This window comes from Charadrius vociferus, unplaced genomic scaffold (assembly GCF_000708025.1).
Source record: "Charadrius vociferus isolate BGI_N301 unplaced genomic scaffold, ASM70802v2 scaffold767, whole genome shotgun sequence".
NCBI lineage: Eukaryota > Metazoa > Chordata > Aves > Charadriiformes > Charadriidae > Charadrius > Charadrius vociferus.
This window is the reverse complement of record NW_009649076.1, coordinates 35988-56488: the sequence shown is the minus strand read 5'-3', so window position 1 is coordinate 56488 and position 20501 is coordinate 35988. Positions and strand designations below refer to the sequence as shown.

Below are 20501 nucleotides of genomic sequence, written 5' to 3'. Positions count from 1 at the left end.
CTTTCAATACATTTGAGACAACATTTTGCAAGAAAAGTTGTTTTAAGTGTAATCTTTCACTGTTTTCAGTCACTCAGCCAAAAGAGTAGCGGAATGAACAAACTGAATATTTAATACTGGAATTTTGAGCAAAGAGTTCTTGCTGACATCAGCATAAATACGTATTCTTGCCACACGGGGGAAAATTACTTAGTTCCTTTTGTCGCCTAATACAAAATGAGTCTCTATTATGACCATTAAGTTTGGGGACCATTTCGGTGAAAAATGGGTATTGTAAGCTATCGCAGAAGCCAAATCGTACTGGAATGTCTCTGTTCTTTTAAGACTGTGTTTACAGTGTGAGGACTGCCTTCTGTAAATAAGTTTCTAATGTCTAAGCATGTGCATGCTTGTGCCTTCTCTTGCTTTGACACACAAGTTGTATGTACATTTACAAACAAACAGGGGGGAAAAAAGAGAAAATGTTATTTTTGCCTACGTTGACTTCTTCTCCCACGTCTCACCTCATTCTGCTAAATAGTTTTGAGTGGCAGAAGTACATGCGGCAAAATAAGAGATGAAATGTCTGTACGTTTGCTCCACCAGGTGCGAGATACTACTCAAGAACCCTGTGGACGATTATCGTTCATGAAGGAGCCAAAATCGACGAGAGGCCTCGTTCATCAAGCCATATGTAATTTAAACATCACTTTACCCGTTTACACAAAGGTACTGTGGAATGATACTGATCTACAGCCATCAGCATTGTAATATAAACAAGAAATTAGTAGAAGGGAAAAATAGTGTTAAAGCTTTGGAGTCAGGTGAATTAAAGAAGAGTAAATATCACTCAAGGGCTTTCAGTTTCTGGGGGTGGGTGCTCTTTACGCCGGCGTTCAAAGATGTTCTGGAATATTTTCTGAGAACTGGGAAGAGATGACAGAAGGGAGAGGAAAATCCAATTTGCGCTACGATAGCATCCATGGTTTCATTTGGTCTTGCGCAAGACCTACGCTAATCTTATTTCATACAGAAAGTTTCCCCTGCTTCTGTTCAGGGGTGAGACAGATCTGGGACTCCGTGAATACCTCTAGGTTCATTTTTTGTTTTGCCAAAGACTTCCCCCGCTGTCTAACCGTGTCTTGTGACACCTCTCTGGAGGTGAAGTTACCATCCATACCTGTTTCACAAAGCCTAAGGATAATGTCTGTAGGTCATACGATGTTCTCAAGGTGCGAAGTACAGGAGGACTGATAATTACTTGTTATTTTTTTCATTTGCCAATTTGAAAGTTCATGGGCTTTGCAATAGCATTTTTTAGCTAACTGCTTTGTTTAACTGTGATAAAAACATAGCAGACTTGAGCTCTAGAATTTGGAAAGTTTATAGCAGCGCCGAAAAGATTTTTGTAGACTAGATGTTAATCTTACATTGACTTCTGGCGCTGAGTTTTCTTCCTGCACCTGATCAAATCTTTCAAGAACCTGTGAATACGTCACACCGTGTAAACGGTCTTTCTTCAGAATATTGTTATAACATTTATTAATGTACCTGGGGAAGAAAAAGGTCCGATACCAAGGGCAGAAAAAGGAGAGGAAAACTCTAGCACGAGTTAGTATTTATAAATAACAAGATTGAGACCAGCTGAATTCTCATCAGTCATGGGCAGACCCTTGATTTCTGCTTAAGTGAGATCAGATATTAAGAAGCACTTGTTTCCTTAGAATCGGTTTATTGCTATTCGGTGATAACTCGGGTTTTTTACTGTCCGTGTCAGATTAGAAGCTGCATGCCTTTTAGGAATGTCTTAGGCTGTTTGCTCAAAATCATGCCTTTTGGTCTTCATTTTTTCTCAACATTTTTAGCATATAATATAATCTTTATTGTAGCGTTTTTGTAGAATTTGAAAATAATACATCTCGACATATTTTCAACTTCAAATGGGTAACGTTCTTAACTATTTCAAGTGTTTATTCGCGCTAACTTCTGGGTGCAAAAGCATGTATATATTTTAAGTTTTGGTACAAATAAGGATCACTAGAAGTCTAACACCCAGAAGCAGCTCTTCTGTTTGTAATTTGCTTGACTCTGTAACCTTTTGTGTTTTAAACTGCCAGTTTAGTTTTGCCGCTTTTTGACGTAAGACATCAATTGCAGAAACGTACTCCATTTTCTTCTTTTCTGTTAAATGTTGTCAGAAGTTATTTTTTTCCTACTCTCTTCTTCTAAAAAAAAATTTGCATTTTGCCTGCTCTGTTTTCCCCTTCTCTTTTTGCATGGCATTTTGGAACTGAAAGGAATCAGAATCAGATCAAGAACAAGAAGAAGAGGTAATGTTGCTATAACAGCATGTTGTTGCTTATGCGTACTACTAAAATACAACACATAGACGATTAAATCTGTAGTGAATCAGGCATGTCAATCATTAGAGCTGCGCTACAAAACCAGTGAAGGAGGAGCGCACTTAAAAGGATCTTGCAGAAGGCGCACTTTTGGAATTTACCGATTTGAACCTTCCCTATGTCAAAATTTAAGTTTTACTGATTCAGATGCACTGATTTTGGAGGTGTAGAATAGTTCCTTTTGCTTTCAAAACAGTTCCTTAATAATTTAAAAATTACTTTGCTCAAGAATAAGCCATACAAGTGTATTTCTTTAAGCTTTATTCTCTGCAGCACAAGAAAAGGGGAAATGGGATTGGTTTTTCTGATTCTGAGAAGCATCCCACATTCCCATCCCCGTTCTGGCTATTATAGATGGTTCTCAAGGTCTGACCCCTACATAAATGAGTAACATTAGAAAAGCATCCCTTCATTTTGATGACATTCAGCTGTTGGAAACAAAGAAGAGTGCCAGCACTGTGACAATAGCCCGCTCCCCAAAGACCATGGACATCTTTTCCATGAACTGCCAAACAGAGTTCAGAAGTTTGGTTGCATGGATTGCGGTTTCCTATTCTAATTACAGAAATATTTACTATTTCAGTGCTGAAATACAGGCACTGTCAAGTGAAAACACGGCCAAAGTTTCTGAGCTAATTCCCACTATATTTATTCAGCGGGTAACGTTTCTTCTCAGGTGATCATTCGATTTTGTACCAAAAGTATGAAACTAATTCTTTCAGCCTCTCTAATGGTGTTTGTGCATTGCCAGTGAAGTGCCCAAAAGTTGTTTTTAGCAAATCTATGCTCTGTAAAAGCAGTGTAAAAGATACGGCAAAACTATTTTTCCAAACATTGATGACTTCTTATATTTTTATATAAGAAACTAAAGCACAAAAAGACAAGTTCATCGATGGCTAAAAACACCTTCCATTTTAAATTATTGTTTTGTTTACTTCATTTTTTTTATGTTAATGATATTAATTAGTATGCTGACAGAATTCCAGACTGATTTGGAGGAACTTAAAGTAAGGGGAATTAAAGGATCCTAGGTTACCACGTCGGGCCATCTGTGCATCAAAAGAATTCATACTGTTATGGATCTGTAATAATAATTAATAATCTGAGCCTAAATGATTGCAAGGCGAGTGTTGCCAGTGATTTACTTGTATTCATTTTCAGTTTATGGAGAAGCAAGAATTAGTAACATCTTAACTGAGGCAATATATTGCATTTATCTTTTTAAAGACTACTTTTAAGCAAGTAAAACCTTTGCTACACTCACTAAAAAACTGCCTTGGGGGCTTTAACACGCACGGTATATCGTATCAACAGTACTGCATCGCTGATTTTCATTCCTCACAGTCATCCTACCACCACAAGTTTGTATAGGAAATGAAATGTTTAGTGCTACTTCTAACTTTGCGTGCGTTTGCATATCCACATTTACAGAGCAAAAATCTTTTTTTTGCTTGTGTGGACAAAGGATTGTGCTAGCACAACTGAAAAAAAGTCAAACTACAAAGTAACCTCAAAAATTGGCTTTTTGAATTTTCATAGCCCGACATTGCATCTTTTTAAAAAATGGGGGGTTTTTTTGGCAAGGGCTATGTTTTCTTTTGAGTAACGGTCAAATTCTGTGGCCTTTTCAATTTCTACCCACATACCCTCTGAAAAATCAAAAAGATGGCCTCTGAGGGCCATCACTGCGTCCCTTGAGAGGTATCAGCCGTGTCAGTGCCATCGAGTCGTAGCTCTTGGCGTCGGCAGGAGCAGGTCTGCAGTCATTTCTGCGCCTGCTTTTCATCATCACAAAGTACAGAGGCAAAAATGCAAAATGTCATCTCAGAATGAATATGTACAATGAAGCTACGTATAAAGCAATACTGGTTGCCTTCTAGATGGGACATATGCCTTCAGGTGACCATAGTGGACTTTTTCGCTTTAGACGGGGAGAAATAAATTAAGAGCAATGCAGCAACATACTCAGTGATACAAAAGGCTGGGTCCTCTATACTGCTAGTCACATTTAAAGAAAATACATTGCAACATTTTGCATCTGCTCTTGACCATAACCAAAGCAGAGTAACCATTTTTCTGTCGTTAGAAACACTAAATCAATTAAGCCATGCTTTTACCATTATTGTAAATACATTCTTGGTTCATTTAAGTCAATGAATCCGTGTGTCTCCATACATCTAGTGGATTTGACTCAACCAGTACTACTTCACTAGTGACTTTGTATGTATCAACTTTTAAAAATTTCCTCCTTTTTTCTCTTCCAGATTGATATGACTTCAGAAAAAAGTAAGATTTTCTCTTTTTTTTTGAAAATGTTATAATGTAGTTTGTATGAAAGATGGTTAAGAATAAAGATAAGCATGAAAGAGAGCTAAGCTTTAACTGCTATTGCTAATAACATCAATACTTTAAAAACGTAATAGAAAACAACTTAATACTAAAGCAGCTATCCAGTTAAATACGTCTTAATGTATAAATTAACAAATAATACAGTTTAAAACGGTTCATCTAAGCATTTACTTTCCTTTGACATCCCTAGTGATCCCGCTATTGCTATTTTGCTTGTATGAATGCTCGTCCCTCCATTTTTTTTTGTTTTGTCCATTTGTTGACACACACTGTTGCCTCATATTTGAGATAAATGACAGTATCACTTTTAATGAAAACGTAATTAATGCTCCAGTATGTTTCATTAAACTCATGAACTATGACCATGCAAAAAAGTGATACTGTCCAAAGTAATCAGGCTGTTTAACCCTTTTCCCTCCCCCCCGCCCTTTACTGTGGTGAAATATGACTGGAAATAGGATTGTTAAGCTTGGTACAGCATATACACCCTTTGTATACACAGAATCGGGCCATTAGTATTAGAAACTGAGGGTGAGTGGCTCACAACGCCCAAGATCTCCTTTAATGAAGATGCAAATCAAACAAACGTATATTCAGTCTGAAGAGTATCTCTACTGAGAGCTGTTTTCAAATGCAGTGATTTCTTAAACCTGTTTTGCAAAAGAACGACGTCTGTCTTGTTTCCAGTTCAAAGTGCAATGTCTTGCCCTTTTTTCTACATTGCATTTGGAGGGTTATTTATTCTTGATGTCCTACCTACATGTTTTAATTGGAAAGACAACGGCACCGTGATCCTGAAGGTCAAATGGATGATCATTTCCCTGTAACCTCCTTTACCTAAAGCAGAAATGCTTCATATGGAGAACAAAAGACATCAGGGTGACAAAATAGCTAATAAAGTGGTGGGAAATGGTATTCACCACGATTAATAACATTATTAGTATTAGATTTTTGCTCTTATTATTATTTACACAAGGACAACCAATTTCACCAAGGTGGAAAAGACACACCATAGCATAGCCGGCAGAGTGGAATTTCAGTTCCACTGAAATTTCAGGAATTTTCAGAAAAATGTACGATTATCATTTCTAAGCCTTGCATTCTGTTCATGACTTGCTTCAGTCGTTCAATATTTCGTTCTGTTCAAGATACATTTTCTAGTAGTCCTTCCTGAAATTAAGAATTCCCAGCAGGCAGTTATGGCATCATGGGAATTACCTACATCCAACTTGCTGTATATCGATTGCACAGATTAGACAAATATTTCGCCACAGTATGTTTTACCATATTTTCATGTATCTTTAATTTATACGATTAATTTTTAGAGCTGTTGTTTTTTAACTGAAGCTACATGCCCAGCAGCATTTCAACACCTTTGCTTTGCATGGAAATAACTTGCCTTACATGAATTGTACGTATGTGTCTAGTGTGACTGTCTCTGATTTTCGGTTGCCATACATGACATTTTTTAAAACTTTGAAATCACTTCTAAGTTGATTCACAGTTTTTTCTTATTATCTCTCCTTTTCTTCTCTGTCTTCTCTTTCCTCAGTCAATTCATTAGTTGTCAATGAGGATGTTCCAAGGAAAGGACCATGCCTCTTAAAACAAAAGAATGTTTGTTTCATTGTTTAGGTGTGAAATCCCCTTAGACGAAATGCCGGTTTGCAGCTGATTCAGATCTCTACATATTGGATCATATTTTAGATTACTGCAGAATTACTTTTTAACTTTTTATTTTGGTCATTAAGAAAAAGAAAAAAAAAGTTAACCCGATGTTATTCTGACAGTTTGCTAACACTGGCTTTCTCTTAGAGGAAATCGACTTTCAATCAGTTCTAATGCTTTCCCCCTTTTTTCTTGTTTATTTTTATTTGAACATTGATCTGTAACATCTGAACAATCTTGAGATGCCTATCTTTGTGTAACTTCACTGTGTTTCTTCTGTTTTTAATTTTGGATTATGTTGTTGTTGTTTTGGGTTGGTTTTTTTTTAGTGGTGTCCTGATTTGGTTTGTTACAGCTTTGATAATGTATGTGTGGTTGTGCTATATTGATGCAGTCAAGCAAGTTATTTCCTGCCATTTTCCTTTTCAGTTCTCCCCCCCCTTCCCCCTTGTTAGCTTTGCTTTGCTTTTGTACCCTCAGATCTTGTGGATCCACCATTCCTGGCCCATTTTGTTGACCTTCCTACCACTGCAACCAAAGACTGTCATTTTCAGTCCTGATTACATTTTCCAATCTCTATTTTTGATTTCCATTTTACTTTCAATGTTTTTCATTCGCATCAAAGATGACGAGACAGAATCTACAGAAACTTCTATCCTGAAAAGCCATCTGGTTAATGAAGTCCCTGTACTAGCCAGTCCAGACCTGTTGTCTGAAGTTTCTGAGATGAAACAAGATTTGATCAAGATGACTGCCATCTTGACAACTGACCCTTCTGATAAATCAGGCTCCATTAAAGTGAAAGATCTTGGAAAACCCACTGAAGAAGAGCCAGGAGAGCCTTTTGAAATAGTTGAAAGAGTGAAAGAAGACTTAGAAAAAGTAAATGAAATTCTGAGAGGTGGATCCTATACCAGAGAAGAACATGTCGTGCAGAAGTCTCTTTCCAAAGAAGAACTTGTAGAAGAAGAATGGATCATTGTCAGTGATGAAGAAATTGAAGAGGCCAGAAGAAACGCTCCTTCAGAAGTCACTGAACCTACCTGTGTAGAAGTCAGGGTAGACAAAGGGACAACAAAAACAGAGAAGCCAGACATGACAGGAATGGTAGATTACCTTACAGAGGATTTAAAAACATACGTTTCGCTTCATGAGGTACAGCCACAAGCCTTACAAGAAGACTTAGTAGAAGAGAGATTTGAAGCTGTAGTAATAAGCAGGGATTCTGAAAAAGGACAAGAATCCCCAACTACTGAAACACAAAGTCCACAGGAACAACACAAGCCAGCCTTAGAAATTAAAAAGCCAGTTAGGACAAAATTAAGAGACAAGCAAAAGCAAAAGGAAGGTAAGACGCACAGCAGCGAAGAACGACCAGGACTAAAGAAGGTCACTCCAGTTGAATCTCGAGGTGAGGAACCTGGCTTAACGCTGACAGCTGCTCCTGAGGCTAAAGCTGTATCCCCTGTCATAGAGGAAACTCCTATTGGCTCAATAAAAGATAAAGTTAAAGCTCTGCAGAAACGAGTGGAAGATGAACAAAAAATACGGTCAAAACTACCTGTCAGAATTCAAACAAGAGAAGGCACTGCTGAAAAGGCTTCTAAAAAACCGGTGCAAGTCAAAAAAACGGTGGCGCACAAAGCACAACCCCCTGTTTCACCTTCTTCTAAGACAGAAAGACTTGAAGAGACCATGTCAGTTCGTGAACTGATGAAAGCCTTCCAGTCGGGTCAAGACCCATCCAAGAATATATCTGGACTGTTTGAGCACAAATCGGTCAAACAGAAGCAGCAGCTCCCTGAGAAGGAAACAACCCGGAGAAAAACGATTTCTTCACAAAGTGAAACGAGGCGAGTATCAAGCCACAAGACAGAGAAACAGAAGGACAAACAAAGCACAACAGTAAAAGCAGAGAAAGAGCCACAATCAAAAAAAGGAAAAACGCAAGTTTCTGCTGTCGAAATTACCAAGAAAGCTGTAGGTAAAGACCAGGTAAAAGAGCAGAGCAGCAAAAAACCAACCGAACCTCTCCCTCCGGTATTTGTTGAGGACAGTGCCAAAGATACAGCGGTTGTGAAGGGCAGGGCTTCTGATGACCAGGGAGATACTGACTTCCAGATCAGCCCTGACAGGAAAACCTCAACAGATTTTTCTGACGTCATTAAAGAAGAACTGGAGGATAATGACAAATACCAACAGTTCCGACACCTTTCGGTGACAGAGGAGGGAGAGCTTAACTTGGAGCAAGTCCTGACCAGTCCTTTCAGTGTTGCTTTTCCCACAGAGTATGTGAAAGATGGATTCCTTCCTGCTCTTTCTCTGCAAAGTGCTGCTTTTGATGGGAGCTCAGAGAGCCTTAAACACGAAGGCGTGGCTGATTCTCCAGGTAGTCTGCTTGACGGAACCCCTCAGATCAGCTCTGAGGAAAGTTATAAGCATGAGGGTCTGGCAGAGACTCCAGAAACAAGCCCTGAAAGCCTTTCATTCTCACCAAAGAAAACTGATGGGCAAAATGAAGAAGCTAAAGGAGCAGCTAGAGCACACACAACAGCAGAAACATGTTCTCCAAAGGAACATTCTCCAAAGGAAGATGAAAAAGGTATTACTGAAAGACAGCTAGATGCTGTTACTGAGACTAGTAAGTCTCGTTCTGACCATGTATCAGAAGAGCTTGTACCTACAGCCTCTGAAGAAGAGGCTGATAAACTTAAAGAAAGTAGCTCAGCTTCCATTATGAAAGATATTAGCAAGGATAAAGAATCCAGAACCACTGCACACTTAACTAAGTCTTCTGAAACACATGACACTGCTTTAGAGCAAGAAAAAGATATAACCTGTGAACGCTGTGTTGTGGTTAGAAGTCCCCAGAAATTGGAACTGTCACTTGCTAGCCATGATAGTGAAAGCTTTAGCCCAGTTGCAGATGACTCTTTGGCTATAAGTCATAAAGACTCACTGGAAGCAAGCCCAGTACTAGAAGATAACTCATCACACAAAACGCCTGATTCTTTGGAGCCCAGTCCTATGAAAGAGTCTCCCTGCCGTGATTCCCTTGAAAGTAGCCCTGTAGAACAAACAGTGAAGGCTGGTATTTTGGGGCAGGGTCCTCTTCAGTCTGTCCTTAGCAAAGGAGAAACCTGCCCAGAGCTGGCATCGGTGCGTTCCAGGATTCTCCGTGACCCTGAGGGAAGTGCTGATGATGACAGTCTAGAGCAAACGTCCCTCATGGAGAGTTCAGGGAAAAGTCCCCTTTCACCTGAAACTCCTAGTTCTGAAGAAATTAGCTATGAAATCACACCTAAAACAGCAGACTCTCAGGTTCTGTCAAACATACCGAAGTCGGCCGTGATCCCTGAAGTCAACGAAGAACCAGAGGATGATTGCGAAAGTGAACCAAGGAAGAGGTTCACCCCTGAAGAGGAGATGTTTAAAATGGTGACCAAAATCAAAATGTTTGATGAATTAGAACAAGAAGCAAAGCAGAAGAGGGATTACAAAAAGGATTGTAAGCAAGACGAATCTCCAGTAGCTGCTGATTCAGAAGCTGCATGTGAAGCTGAAGATCCAGAGTCAAAAGATACACCTACGGTGGTGATGTCTGCAGCTGAATCTAGAAAAAGATCTTCCTCTTCAGAAAGCGAGCCAGAATTGACTCAGCTGAAAAAAGAAGCCGACTCAGGCCTCTTAATGGAGCCTGTGATCCGAGTGCAGCCACCCTCACCGTTACCATCCAGTATTGGCTCCCGTTGTAGCCCCCACGAAGCAGGTTTTCAACCCATTGATTCGAAACAATGCCCTGTCAGGATAGGTGCAGTTGAAACAGAACAGGAGAAGCCAACAGCAGATGACAAAGAGGAACCACTTATCCCTGGGGGCAGCTGTAAGGCTTCCACAAGAGAATCAGGCACTTGTCATTCTGACGGTTGTGCGTCACCAGAAGCTGATGCCTCAAAATGTGGCAGTAGAGATGGCAGTGAGACGGTTAGTCCCAATGCCCCGGTCACACAATGCGGGGGTACCCCGTGTCATTCCCTTGGTGACAGTTCTCAAAAAGAAGTTCATGTTGAGTCTTCGCTAACACTACCGCAACACGAAAAAGATGTCAAAACCGCTGTGGTGTTAACGCACACAGATCTCGTTTCTACAGGCACTGTGTCTGAGAAAATAGATGGTAGTTCTTGTGGACGCAGTACCACTGAGTACTCTGTACCACAAGATGGTGAAGTGGCTGAAGATGATACCACTGACCGTTCTGCTTTGGGAAGGGATTTGGGAAAAGCAGATACAGATTGTGAAACATCTCAAAGAGATACCCGTGCTGAGGAACCCTTACCAGAGTATTCATCCCTTACCACTGAAACAGTGGCGCTTGAAAGTTGTGTAGCAGATGCTGCTGAGAGTAGTGCTCCTTATATAGTAAGCCCGTACGAAAATGTATCTTCTGACCATTTCTTTACTGACTCTGACAGCGAGGTAGGATCTGGTAGAAGTCTGCTGTCTAGGGAAAAATATTCCATTGGAGAAGGAAAAGCTCAGACTGGTGGAGCTTTACTTGGCAGAGACACAGGTAGTGAATATCACTCATCAGAGGAAGTATACATGGAAATAGAGCCAAAACCAGAGGATGCATTTCAGAAAACGTCACAAGGGTCTTCAGCATCAGATTCCACAAAATTAGCTGAATCTCCCCTTGAGGACGTGACAGATGAAACGGAGAACTTGATCAGTCAAGTTGTCATCACTAAAACTGATGTGGATTCTGATATGTGGAGTGAAATCCGTGAAGATGATGAAGCTTTTGAAGCTCGGGTGAAAGAAGAGGAACAAAAGATATTTGGGTTGATGGTAGACAGGCGATCACAAGGGACCACACCTGATACAACGCCGGCCAGAACACCCACCGAAGAAGGGACACCACTTAGTGAACAAAATCCTTTTCTTTTTCAGGAAGGAAAGTTGTTTGAAATGACTAGGAGTGGAGCCATTGACATGACCAAAAGGAGCTATCCAGATGAAAGCTTTCACTTCTTCCAAGTGGGGCAGCAGCCTCAGGAAGAAGTTTCTTTATCTGAAGAAGTGAAAGAAGCAGCAGAGGCGGAATCTTCTAAGCTGAAGAGCTCACCGGATCCATTTTCCCCTTCAGAGTCAGAGGACTCGGGTATACAAGAAAAAGATACATTGAAATGTTCACCCCCAGCATCTGAGTCTAGTGATAAATCAGAAGAAATGACGGGTGAAGGTGTCAGCGTAGGCACCACAAAAGCAGATCTTAAATCCCGAATTCCGATTAAAATGGGTATTTCAGCTTCCTCGAAATCACCAAAGAAAGAAACTGCTGCCTCTGAAGCTGAGCCCCTCTCCGGAATGGAGACTGACGTGGTTGACAGCAGCCAGGTGCCTTGCCCTATCTCTCCTGAGCAGTCTGTAGGAGAAGATGAAGTAGATTTTTCCAAAGTCACTAGATCGGTTTGTTCTGAACAGGGTGATGAGTCCCCAGACTCTTCACCAGAGGAACAGAGATCTGTGATTGAAATCCCTACTGCTCTAATGGAGAGAGTGCCTTCTTGTGAAAGCAAATCCAAAATTCCTGTAAGAACAGCCGCTGCTGCATCGCAGCCCTTGCAACAATCGGAAAATGAGAGCCTTCCCGCAGACGACTTCCTAGACGGTTTGCAGTGTGAAGGAAAAGACGACCAAGCAAAACCAAAGTCTAAAATTCCCATCAAAGCAGCTTTCCAAAAAGCTGAACAACAGTATTCGTACACAGACACATCTGTCCGCAAGCTAGAGTCACCCAAAGCTCTCGACGTGACAAGCAAACTACCTACGAAACAAGATAACCGAAGTAAATCTGAATCCGATGCGAGTAGTCCCGTGGACCCAAAGACTAAACGTTCAGTAAAAGCTAGGAGTTATGCTGAGGCAGAAGCAGAGACCAGGGAGAGGGAGAGAGAGATGAAGTTTGAGCTAGACTCAGATGAGGCAACAGCAGCAAGATCCAAGGTATTTTCATCACGGCTGCCAGTTAAAAGCAGAAGCACTACAGCCTCCCGCAGTGCTTTTAGTCCCACAAAAGAAAGTAAGGAACAGTTCTTTGACCTTTACAAAAACTCCATAGAATTCTTTGAAGAAATTAGTGATGAAGCTTCTAAATTAGTGGAAAGACTCACGCAGTCAGAGAGAGAACAAGAATTAGTTTCAGATGATGAAAGCAGTAGCGCCCTAGAAGTTTCAGTTATTGAAAATGTGCCATCCAGTGAGACCCAGCAGTCAGTTCCTGAAGACATCTTTGACACCAGACCCATTTGGGATGAGTCTGTAGAGACTCAGATTGAACGTATCCCTGATGAAAATGTCCATGACCATGCTGAAGGTATTTGCCAACGACTGGGATTCCCTGTGCGACGCATGTCATGAATTAAACTTTTTGGTTTTCTGTTTCCTTTGGGGTGTGTGTGCGCGTGTATGTATGTTTGTATACACGTGGAATCTGTGTGCCCTTTTCTTACCCAGCAGTCAGTTCCTGAAGACATCTTTGACACCAGACCCATTTGGGATGAGTCTGTAGAGACTCAGATTGAACGTATCCCTGATGAAAATGTCCATGACCATGCTGAAGGTATTTGCCAACGACTGGGATTCCCTGTGCGACGCATGTCATGAATTAAACTTTTTGGTTTTCTGTTTCCTTTGGGGTGTGTGTGCGCGTGTATGTATGTTTGTATACACGTGGAATCTGTGTGCCCTTTTCTTTTAAGCTTTTGGTGGTTAGCTGTGTTGGTTTTTTTTTTTTTTTTTTTTTTTTCCCATGTGAGCTGTGTTTGTGTTTTTGTGTTGTGTTTGTATTTTTCTTGTCTGTGAAACAATCTCAAGATTGCAAACCATGAACCCTTATAGGAAGTGTTACCTTAACAAAAAATAACACTTCTAAAAATAGGTATTGTTTTGCCATTAAACTGATTGCTCAGGTCATGCACATTTTGGCTTTTGGCTTTCCCTGGCCCTATTCTTAACTATTGATTTTTACTAATAATGAAATATTTGGGCGTTGCTTGAAACTGCGACAGGCAACTTCATTTTCTTTTGAGCTCTTACACAAAGAAATCTGCAGAAGTTTTCAACAATTAAGTTTTTCATGTTCCTTTTTTTTCTTTTGACGATCCGTGTCTCAAGAAAATTCTGTGTCACCAGTAACTTTAGTACAAGTTTTCTGGTGTTTGGTTTTCCTCTCGCCTACTTCTGTCCTATTCCTGAGTAGCCGTGATGGAAAGCCATTAGCTAAAATGAAACATGCCTATATCGTTAACCCTAAGCAAGTTTCTAAATCTGAGATATCGCAATCCGTGTGTGCATTCAGGGAAAATCAAAACTCAAATTCTGCCATCCTCAAGTTAGCTTTGGGGATGGGAGGAACAGTCAGTCTCGCCGTTACAGAAATAACTGAAGGCTGGCGGATGAACATCTGATTTTTTCCTTGCCTTCATTCTCAGTATTTCGTATCGCTCCGTTAAAAGGGTCAAAGACACTTAAATTAACAATATCTCAAATACAAACCATAATACGAAGTGCCATATGGACTGTTGGAACAAAACTTTCACTACAACAGAAAGAACAAAATTAGAAGCACCAGTCCAGATGAGTTTTTCAACGTTGGCATTTACTAAGGAGGCATGGAAAATTATGGCTCTTGACTTAGTTAAAGTCTTCAATTTAATGATAGAATGACGTTTTAGAATAAACCGCTTGGCCAAAATAGGCACAGTAGGCACTTCAGTCCTCCTTTAGATTTTCTCACGAAAGCCTGATTTTCAAATAGAAAATGTAGACAGTCCTGTAGTCCTGTGCTTTTTGAAAAATCAAGCTTTTTGTTGTTTGGGTTTTTTTTAACCTGGGGATTTACAGTCCTCCCTTTAGTCACCCAGTTGTAGCAGCCACATTTAGATTACAGCAGGTAGAAAAAAAGAAAAAGCGCTTTCCCTTCTTGGGCTATATCACCTACGAAAACGGTTTTTAACTTGTAAAAGGCAACTTGTGGCTCTCTTTGACCTTTAGATCAACAGGATGATCAGGAAAGGACAGAGGAAAGACTGGCCCACATTGCCGATCATCTTGGCTTCAGCTGGACAGGTAAAATGCATGTCGTCTACGCCAGAGAGAAAGGAGGGCAGCATTCCTCCCTTGTTTCATGTTTCTTTCAGATGATTTCACCATTACCTAAAGATGTTTTATAGAAATATTTCAGTAGCTCAATGTCTTCTGGTTACTAAGATTCCTGTAGCCTTTTAGGTAAGGATTCGGATGCAGAGGTGAGGCCTCTGCGCTTGCTGTGGAGGAAAAACTCCTGGGACGAGAGGGTGACAAAGAGCTGGCATATGTTACCTTATTCTTTCTTGCAAAATGCAACAACTCTAGCTAGAAGATATATGAATACATGAATAACCGTCGTTTGCATTCGGGAACTCCTGAGCTGGGAGGACACTGTGGGGATAAATGACATCAGCTTCTTTTCTGCAGAATTGCGCTGAGGAAAAGGGGATAAAAAGGGACCTATATGTAACAATCACTTTAATATTATGGATTTAATAGAGCCGAGACCGTTAACGTTACTGGGGACAAGTGAAAGTAACACAGAATGAAATGCAGATGTCTATCACTGCAAATCAGCTCAAAAGTGTTTACAAAAAAACCTGGAGCTGCGCAGAAATCTCAGTGTTGTGTCAAACTCTGCAATCCGACAAAAGATTGCTGCAAAAAACAATTAAATCAGGTCTACGCTTTTTTGCATCTATCCCTAGAGCAATACCACGCTCCTGAAAACAAGCAAGGCTCTAGGAGATAAATAAGAGTTGTATACTAGAGAAAAAAATGTTGACTCCTTGATAATGAAGTTTGTGCTCTATACCGTTTTTTTAAGTGTCTTCAGAGTACACGCAAAATATCACTGATACTTTTGCGTATGTTCCTCACCTCTTCCTTTCCTGTCCTCTATTTCAATGCATGGAGAAGACCAGGAGCGTATGTCACTCATCCCAACATGGATTATCTTGAAATCAGTAGGACTTGCGATGTAACAGATGAGGAATCTGCTGAACGTGCTGTATAAACGAATAGACAGTTCTGAAAACAAAATTAGAAAAAAATGGATGCTCATCCAAATAGACATCAATGTTTTATAGCGTTTTAGAGAGGGGAGGGTAATATACCTACATTATATATATGTAATATATACCTGTCTTATATTATGGTAAAGAGTGATTATAGTAAAGATTACCCTGTCAAATGTTACTTTGGGGGATAAAATAGTGGTGGTTTTCTGTCCAAACTTATTTGACAACCTAGGATTTGAATCTAAAGCCTAGTTACTGTATGTTTGGCGAAGTTTGAAGTTGCACCAGTTTACGAACCAGCCTGAAATAAGGTTATCTGGGGTTTGCGGTTAGGGTTCCCTCCACCCTGTTAGAACATGACACCCTCCAAAATCAAGTCCATGCCGCTATGGCGATAATGACAGTGGAAAAGGATATGAATCCTTCTTTGTGAAAGAAGCGGGAATCTGGAGACCAGGAATAACAGCAAGAATCTCACAAATTCTTTGTGGCTTTAACTCATTTCATGACCTGTTTCAACAGTTGCGTCGTAGTTTGGTGATGGCAGAAAGCTGTTCCTGGTTCTGGATACAATAAAGGTGTTACAGACTATTAAACCTTTTCTCTTTACTGGACTGCAGTCTGAGCCTCCGCTACGTCACAAAGGCATCAGTTATTCTTAGTCTCACATTTCCAATTTTTGGTTTTCGACTGTAATTCGTAGACATTTACTTTTCTTTAAATAAAAAAGTCCAGGGGAGTAGGAGTATTATGCTTCAATCTGGCCCTGCAAAATGCTGTTACTTAAAATGAATTCCTTTACTAGACTTTGATCAAAGTTTCTGAAATACTCGACGTTTCAGAGGGTAGAATCTGCTGAGCGTGGTGCTCTGTAACTAGAGATATTTTTATCTGCTCGTGTGCTATTTCTGCAACTACACTCTGTTTGACGGCTTGTCGCTGCTAAATTTTGTCAGTAGTGTTGTGCCTCTGAGAACTGGGAACAGTAGACACAAGAAAGAGAAGCTCCCGCAGACCCATCGCTTCTAGGCGTCACCCGTTTCTGTCTTTGTCATGAATTTACTGTTTAACATCGTCTCTAAATATAACACAAGGTACATAGAAGCAAAGAGAAATTGGTTTCAGAAAAGTTGGTAATCCCCTTTGCTGCTGACAGCCGCAAAAAAAAAGGTGTCGGGCGGGGAGAAAGAAAAAGACATCTTTACAGAGCCGGATTTCTTTTTCAGAGCTGGCAAGAGAACTGGATTTCACAGAAGAGCAAATTCACCAGATCCGCATTGAAAATCCTAATTCACTTCAAGACCAGAGCCATGCACTCCTCAAATACTGGCTTGAAAGGGATGGGAAACACGCAACAGGTTCGTTTCCAGAGATAGTACTTATAACTGCCTCAAATTTGCTCATGGAGGTGACAGATGTGTGTTATAATCAAAAGAAAATTTGGGTAAAATTTGGGCTACAGAAAGAATGACCGTAGATTGTACTTACTTTTTTTTGTAAGCTTGTCTGTATAACATGGCGTATCAGAGGATTCTTGGAGAAACTAGTTTAATCCTGTTTATTTGAGGGCAAGGCAGAACATCTTACAGCCAAGAAGCGGAAAAACACTGAGGCTTCTTTTTCCTAAACTGAAAAAATGTTTGGGGAAACTAAACAAATTTGTTAGAGGAAAAAACAAAATGAGTAGCAATTTTTCAGTTAATTTTAGATTTTACATAGCAATGCTTCTAAATGCATCTGTATTTTATATACGATGTTATATTGCTCAGTATCCTATATATGTCCTTCATATGGAAAATGGAAGGGAAGAGGGAGCGTGTGAAATCCTTAACTCAGCTCCATGGTGTCGTTCTAATGCCACAGATACAAATCTTACCCAGTGTCTTACAAAAATCAACCGAATGGATATTGTGCACCTAATGGAGACCAGCGGCATAGACTCCATGCAGGTCCACGGCACTCGCACCTACGCAGAAATTGAACAGACGATAGGATTGGACCACAGCGAAGGTAAACGCCTCCCGATCCAGACTGCCCGGGTTATCTCCTCTGAACGATAGCTTCTGTTATGGAACGTTTGACTGGGATAATCTGTTAACAGTATCCAGGGTATCGGCATTCTGCTGCGATGCTGTGGGATTTCTTAAGTGTAGAAGATTAGTAGATTAGATCAGTGGTTGGAAACTAAAGAAACGCTTCCAAATTTTGTGAAATAAAATTCTCTCTTTTCTGGAAGCGATACTTTCACACCCTTAACTTAGTATTGAACCAGTAGCTTGGTAAAGTATCAGACAGCTGCAAACATCCCATCTTTAAAAGAATGTAGGAATAGAAGCTTGTTTGCTCTAATGAGCATTCTAGTATTACAACCGACTAGTTTTAGAACCTCCATGTCCAGCTCAAATTCAGTGCAAGCAGTTATGTTTTCCCCCGAGCTATTCTCCAGGGTTCAATTAGGTTCCTAGTGAATGTGGCGAGTAAGGAAAATCAGAAGCCCAAGCTTGTGACTTGTAGCCTGTGGAACAGAATAAACGCGTGTGTTATTTTACATTTTTTGCAGAATGAGAGCCCTTCCTTTGGGATCTGGGGCTGGGGGTGGGTGGGTTTGTTCTTATTCTTGGAAGCACGTAAATTATCTGCTTCTTGCACCTAGTCCTGTATGAATTTCCTTGTCTGTAGTTGTGCAGTTATTTTTTCCATAAGCAGATAAATAATGGGGGGAGGGAGGGAGTCACTAAAACCTATTCTGATCTGCTGGAACAAACCTGTTCTGAATCTTCTTTCATACTTTGAGGGTTTCAAGATTAATTACTCTAGGTAAAATTCTGGGTAAATTTTATTTTGCCTAGATTCACTATTTGGCAAGAGTTCTGGTAATCTGGTGTTCCTTCAGCTACTTGGAGAGGTTATGTCCTCTCCCGCTCAAGATGTCTAAAAATGTCAGGTAACGTGTCCCATCCAGGGATTTTAAATGCACGTGGGGAATGAAAAGGACTTCCTGCATTCTCGCAAGACTTGTAATGACATTTCTCGTCTCTCTGGTTTTTTAAAGGGTTTTCTGCGCTGCCAGAAGAACTGTACAGTTCAAGACATAAGCAAGAAGAACAGCACAGAATATCTAAGGACAGTGAGCCAACTGAACACCCTCCTATTGTCTCTGAGGAAGACGTGTCCGTCAGTTATTCTCCTTTTCAGGACAGTACTCCCAGGAGTGAGGCAGAAGTTTCAATGGCTGAGCTCCTGAGACAAGCACATAAGGAACAAGTAGAAGCCGAATTCTCAGGGAAACCCCAAGATGTGCCAGAAAAACCATCTGCTTCGCAGCATGAATATTTGTAAGTGTCAAAGGATCAGAATGAACCCGATGCGGAGCGGATTATCTCTTCTCTGTGTAATGAGAAGATTTTACCGTTTTCTTTGAAACGTATGAACTCACTAGAATTTTCCCCCAGTTGTGCTCACCAGTTCACTGGTTCCTATCGCAGGTTTGACTTTTTAATCCATGTGCAGGAAGCCCTAAGGGTTGGGCGAGAAAGTGAGTTTGTTGCTGTGAACACAAAGCAATACTCTAGTCTAGTACATATGAAAGAAAAGAGGGATAATGTAGAAGTGGGGTTTATTTTTGCAAATTGCGTGTATTTTTCATACGTTGGATGGCAAGTAATGTTAAGCTTAATGGAATCAACACTAACGGAATTAGTTTCAGGATGGCTTTTTCAATTGAGGTAAAAATTTTCTGGATTAATCATTACTTGCAAAACTCATAACCACATATTAGGAATTAGATATTTTAAAATAAATGTCAGGTGGCCGAAGGAACAGAAACAGGTTTTTCTACAGACAAGACAAAAGTTCTTAAGGGGACAACACATGATAAAGTATGGATTTAGAAGACCTGCGGGGCAAAGCCTTGAGTTCTGATTTGGGGCTGTCAGTGGGGTTGGTTTCATTTGGAAAGGAACTTGAAAAGGATCATGTTTCTTTCTTCCCACCACCCCAAATCAGTTTTGATCCTCTGGCTTGTCAGGCCACACCTGGAATACTGTGTTCAGTTTTGGTCCCTGCTTTGCAAAAAAAGACATGGACAGGCTGGAGAAGGTCCAGAGAAGGACCACCAAGACGATTAAAGGACTGGGAAGCCCTCCGTATGAGGAAAGGCTGAGAGAATTGGGTTTGTTCAGCCTTGAGAAAAGAAGGCTCACAGGAGACCTTATCACCACGATCCAGTATTTACACCGTGGCTACAAAGGAGATGGAGACTCCCTTTTTACAAGGAGTCACGCAGAAAAGATGAGGGGTGATGGGTACAAGTTACTCCTGGGGAGATTCCAGCTGGACACCAGAGGAAAATTTTCCCCAATGAGAACAATCAGCCGTTGGAAAAATCTCCGCAGGGAAGTGGTGGATTCCCCAACATTGGACACTTTCAAGACTCCGCTGGACAGGGAGCTGGGCCATCTTGCCTAGACCGTGCTTTTGGCAAGAAAGGTTGGACCAGATGATCCCTGAGGTCCCTTCCAACCCGGAGTTCTATGATTCTATGATACATGAAAAGAGAATGCCAAGAGAAAGAGAAATGTCAACCTCAAAAGAAGATTCTAGGTGGTGAAGTGGGTAACGTTTTCACAAATAGTGCAAATCAGAAGTAACTTTTTCAAGCTAGCATCAGAGTTATGAGGTTACTTGATAAAACTCAGTTAGATGAGAGTTAGCTTCATATCTGAAGTCACTATTATTCACCCATATGCCACAGAAAAGTATTGCATGTGCATATGCTTTAATATATGTATTACCTTTTTATATGTTGCATAGTAACGTATGTAATGATATGTTTAAATAACTTGCGGCAGCAATTAAATCATAGCAGTGTTCAACAGTGAAAACAAAATTACAAACCAAAATAAGATTCTCTGCTAAATTTCTGTTTGGTCGGGCTCCAGAATTCTACATAAAAGTTGGTGTCTCCTCCCCTGCAGCTGTATAGCTTGTAATT

The 20501-nt window shown here is 40.5% G+C and overlaps 1 protein-coding gene across 1 annotated transcript in view; it reads left to right on the top strand.

The window, feature by feature from the left end:
- ANK2 (ankyrin 2, neuronal) overlaps positions 1–20501 on the top strand; it is a 313778-nt gene that overhangs the window by 281607 nt on the left and 11670 nt on the right. Inside the window, exons 36-42 of the mRNA XM_009888182.1 lie at positions 586–708; positions 2277–2309; positions 4646–4667; positions 14454–14528; positions 16735–16866; positions 17372–17518; positions 18561–18843. Of these exons, the coding sequence (XP_009886484.1) occupies positions 586–708; positions 2277–2309; positions 4646–4667; positions 14454–14528; positions 16735–16866; positions 17372–17518; positions 18561–18843 (815 nt within the window). The remainder of the gene's footprint in view (positions 1–585; positions 709–2276; positions 2310–4645; positions 4668–14453; positions 14529–16734; positions 16867–17371; positions 17519–18560; positions 18844–20501) is intronic.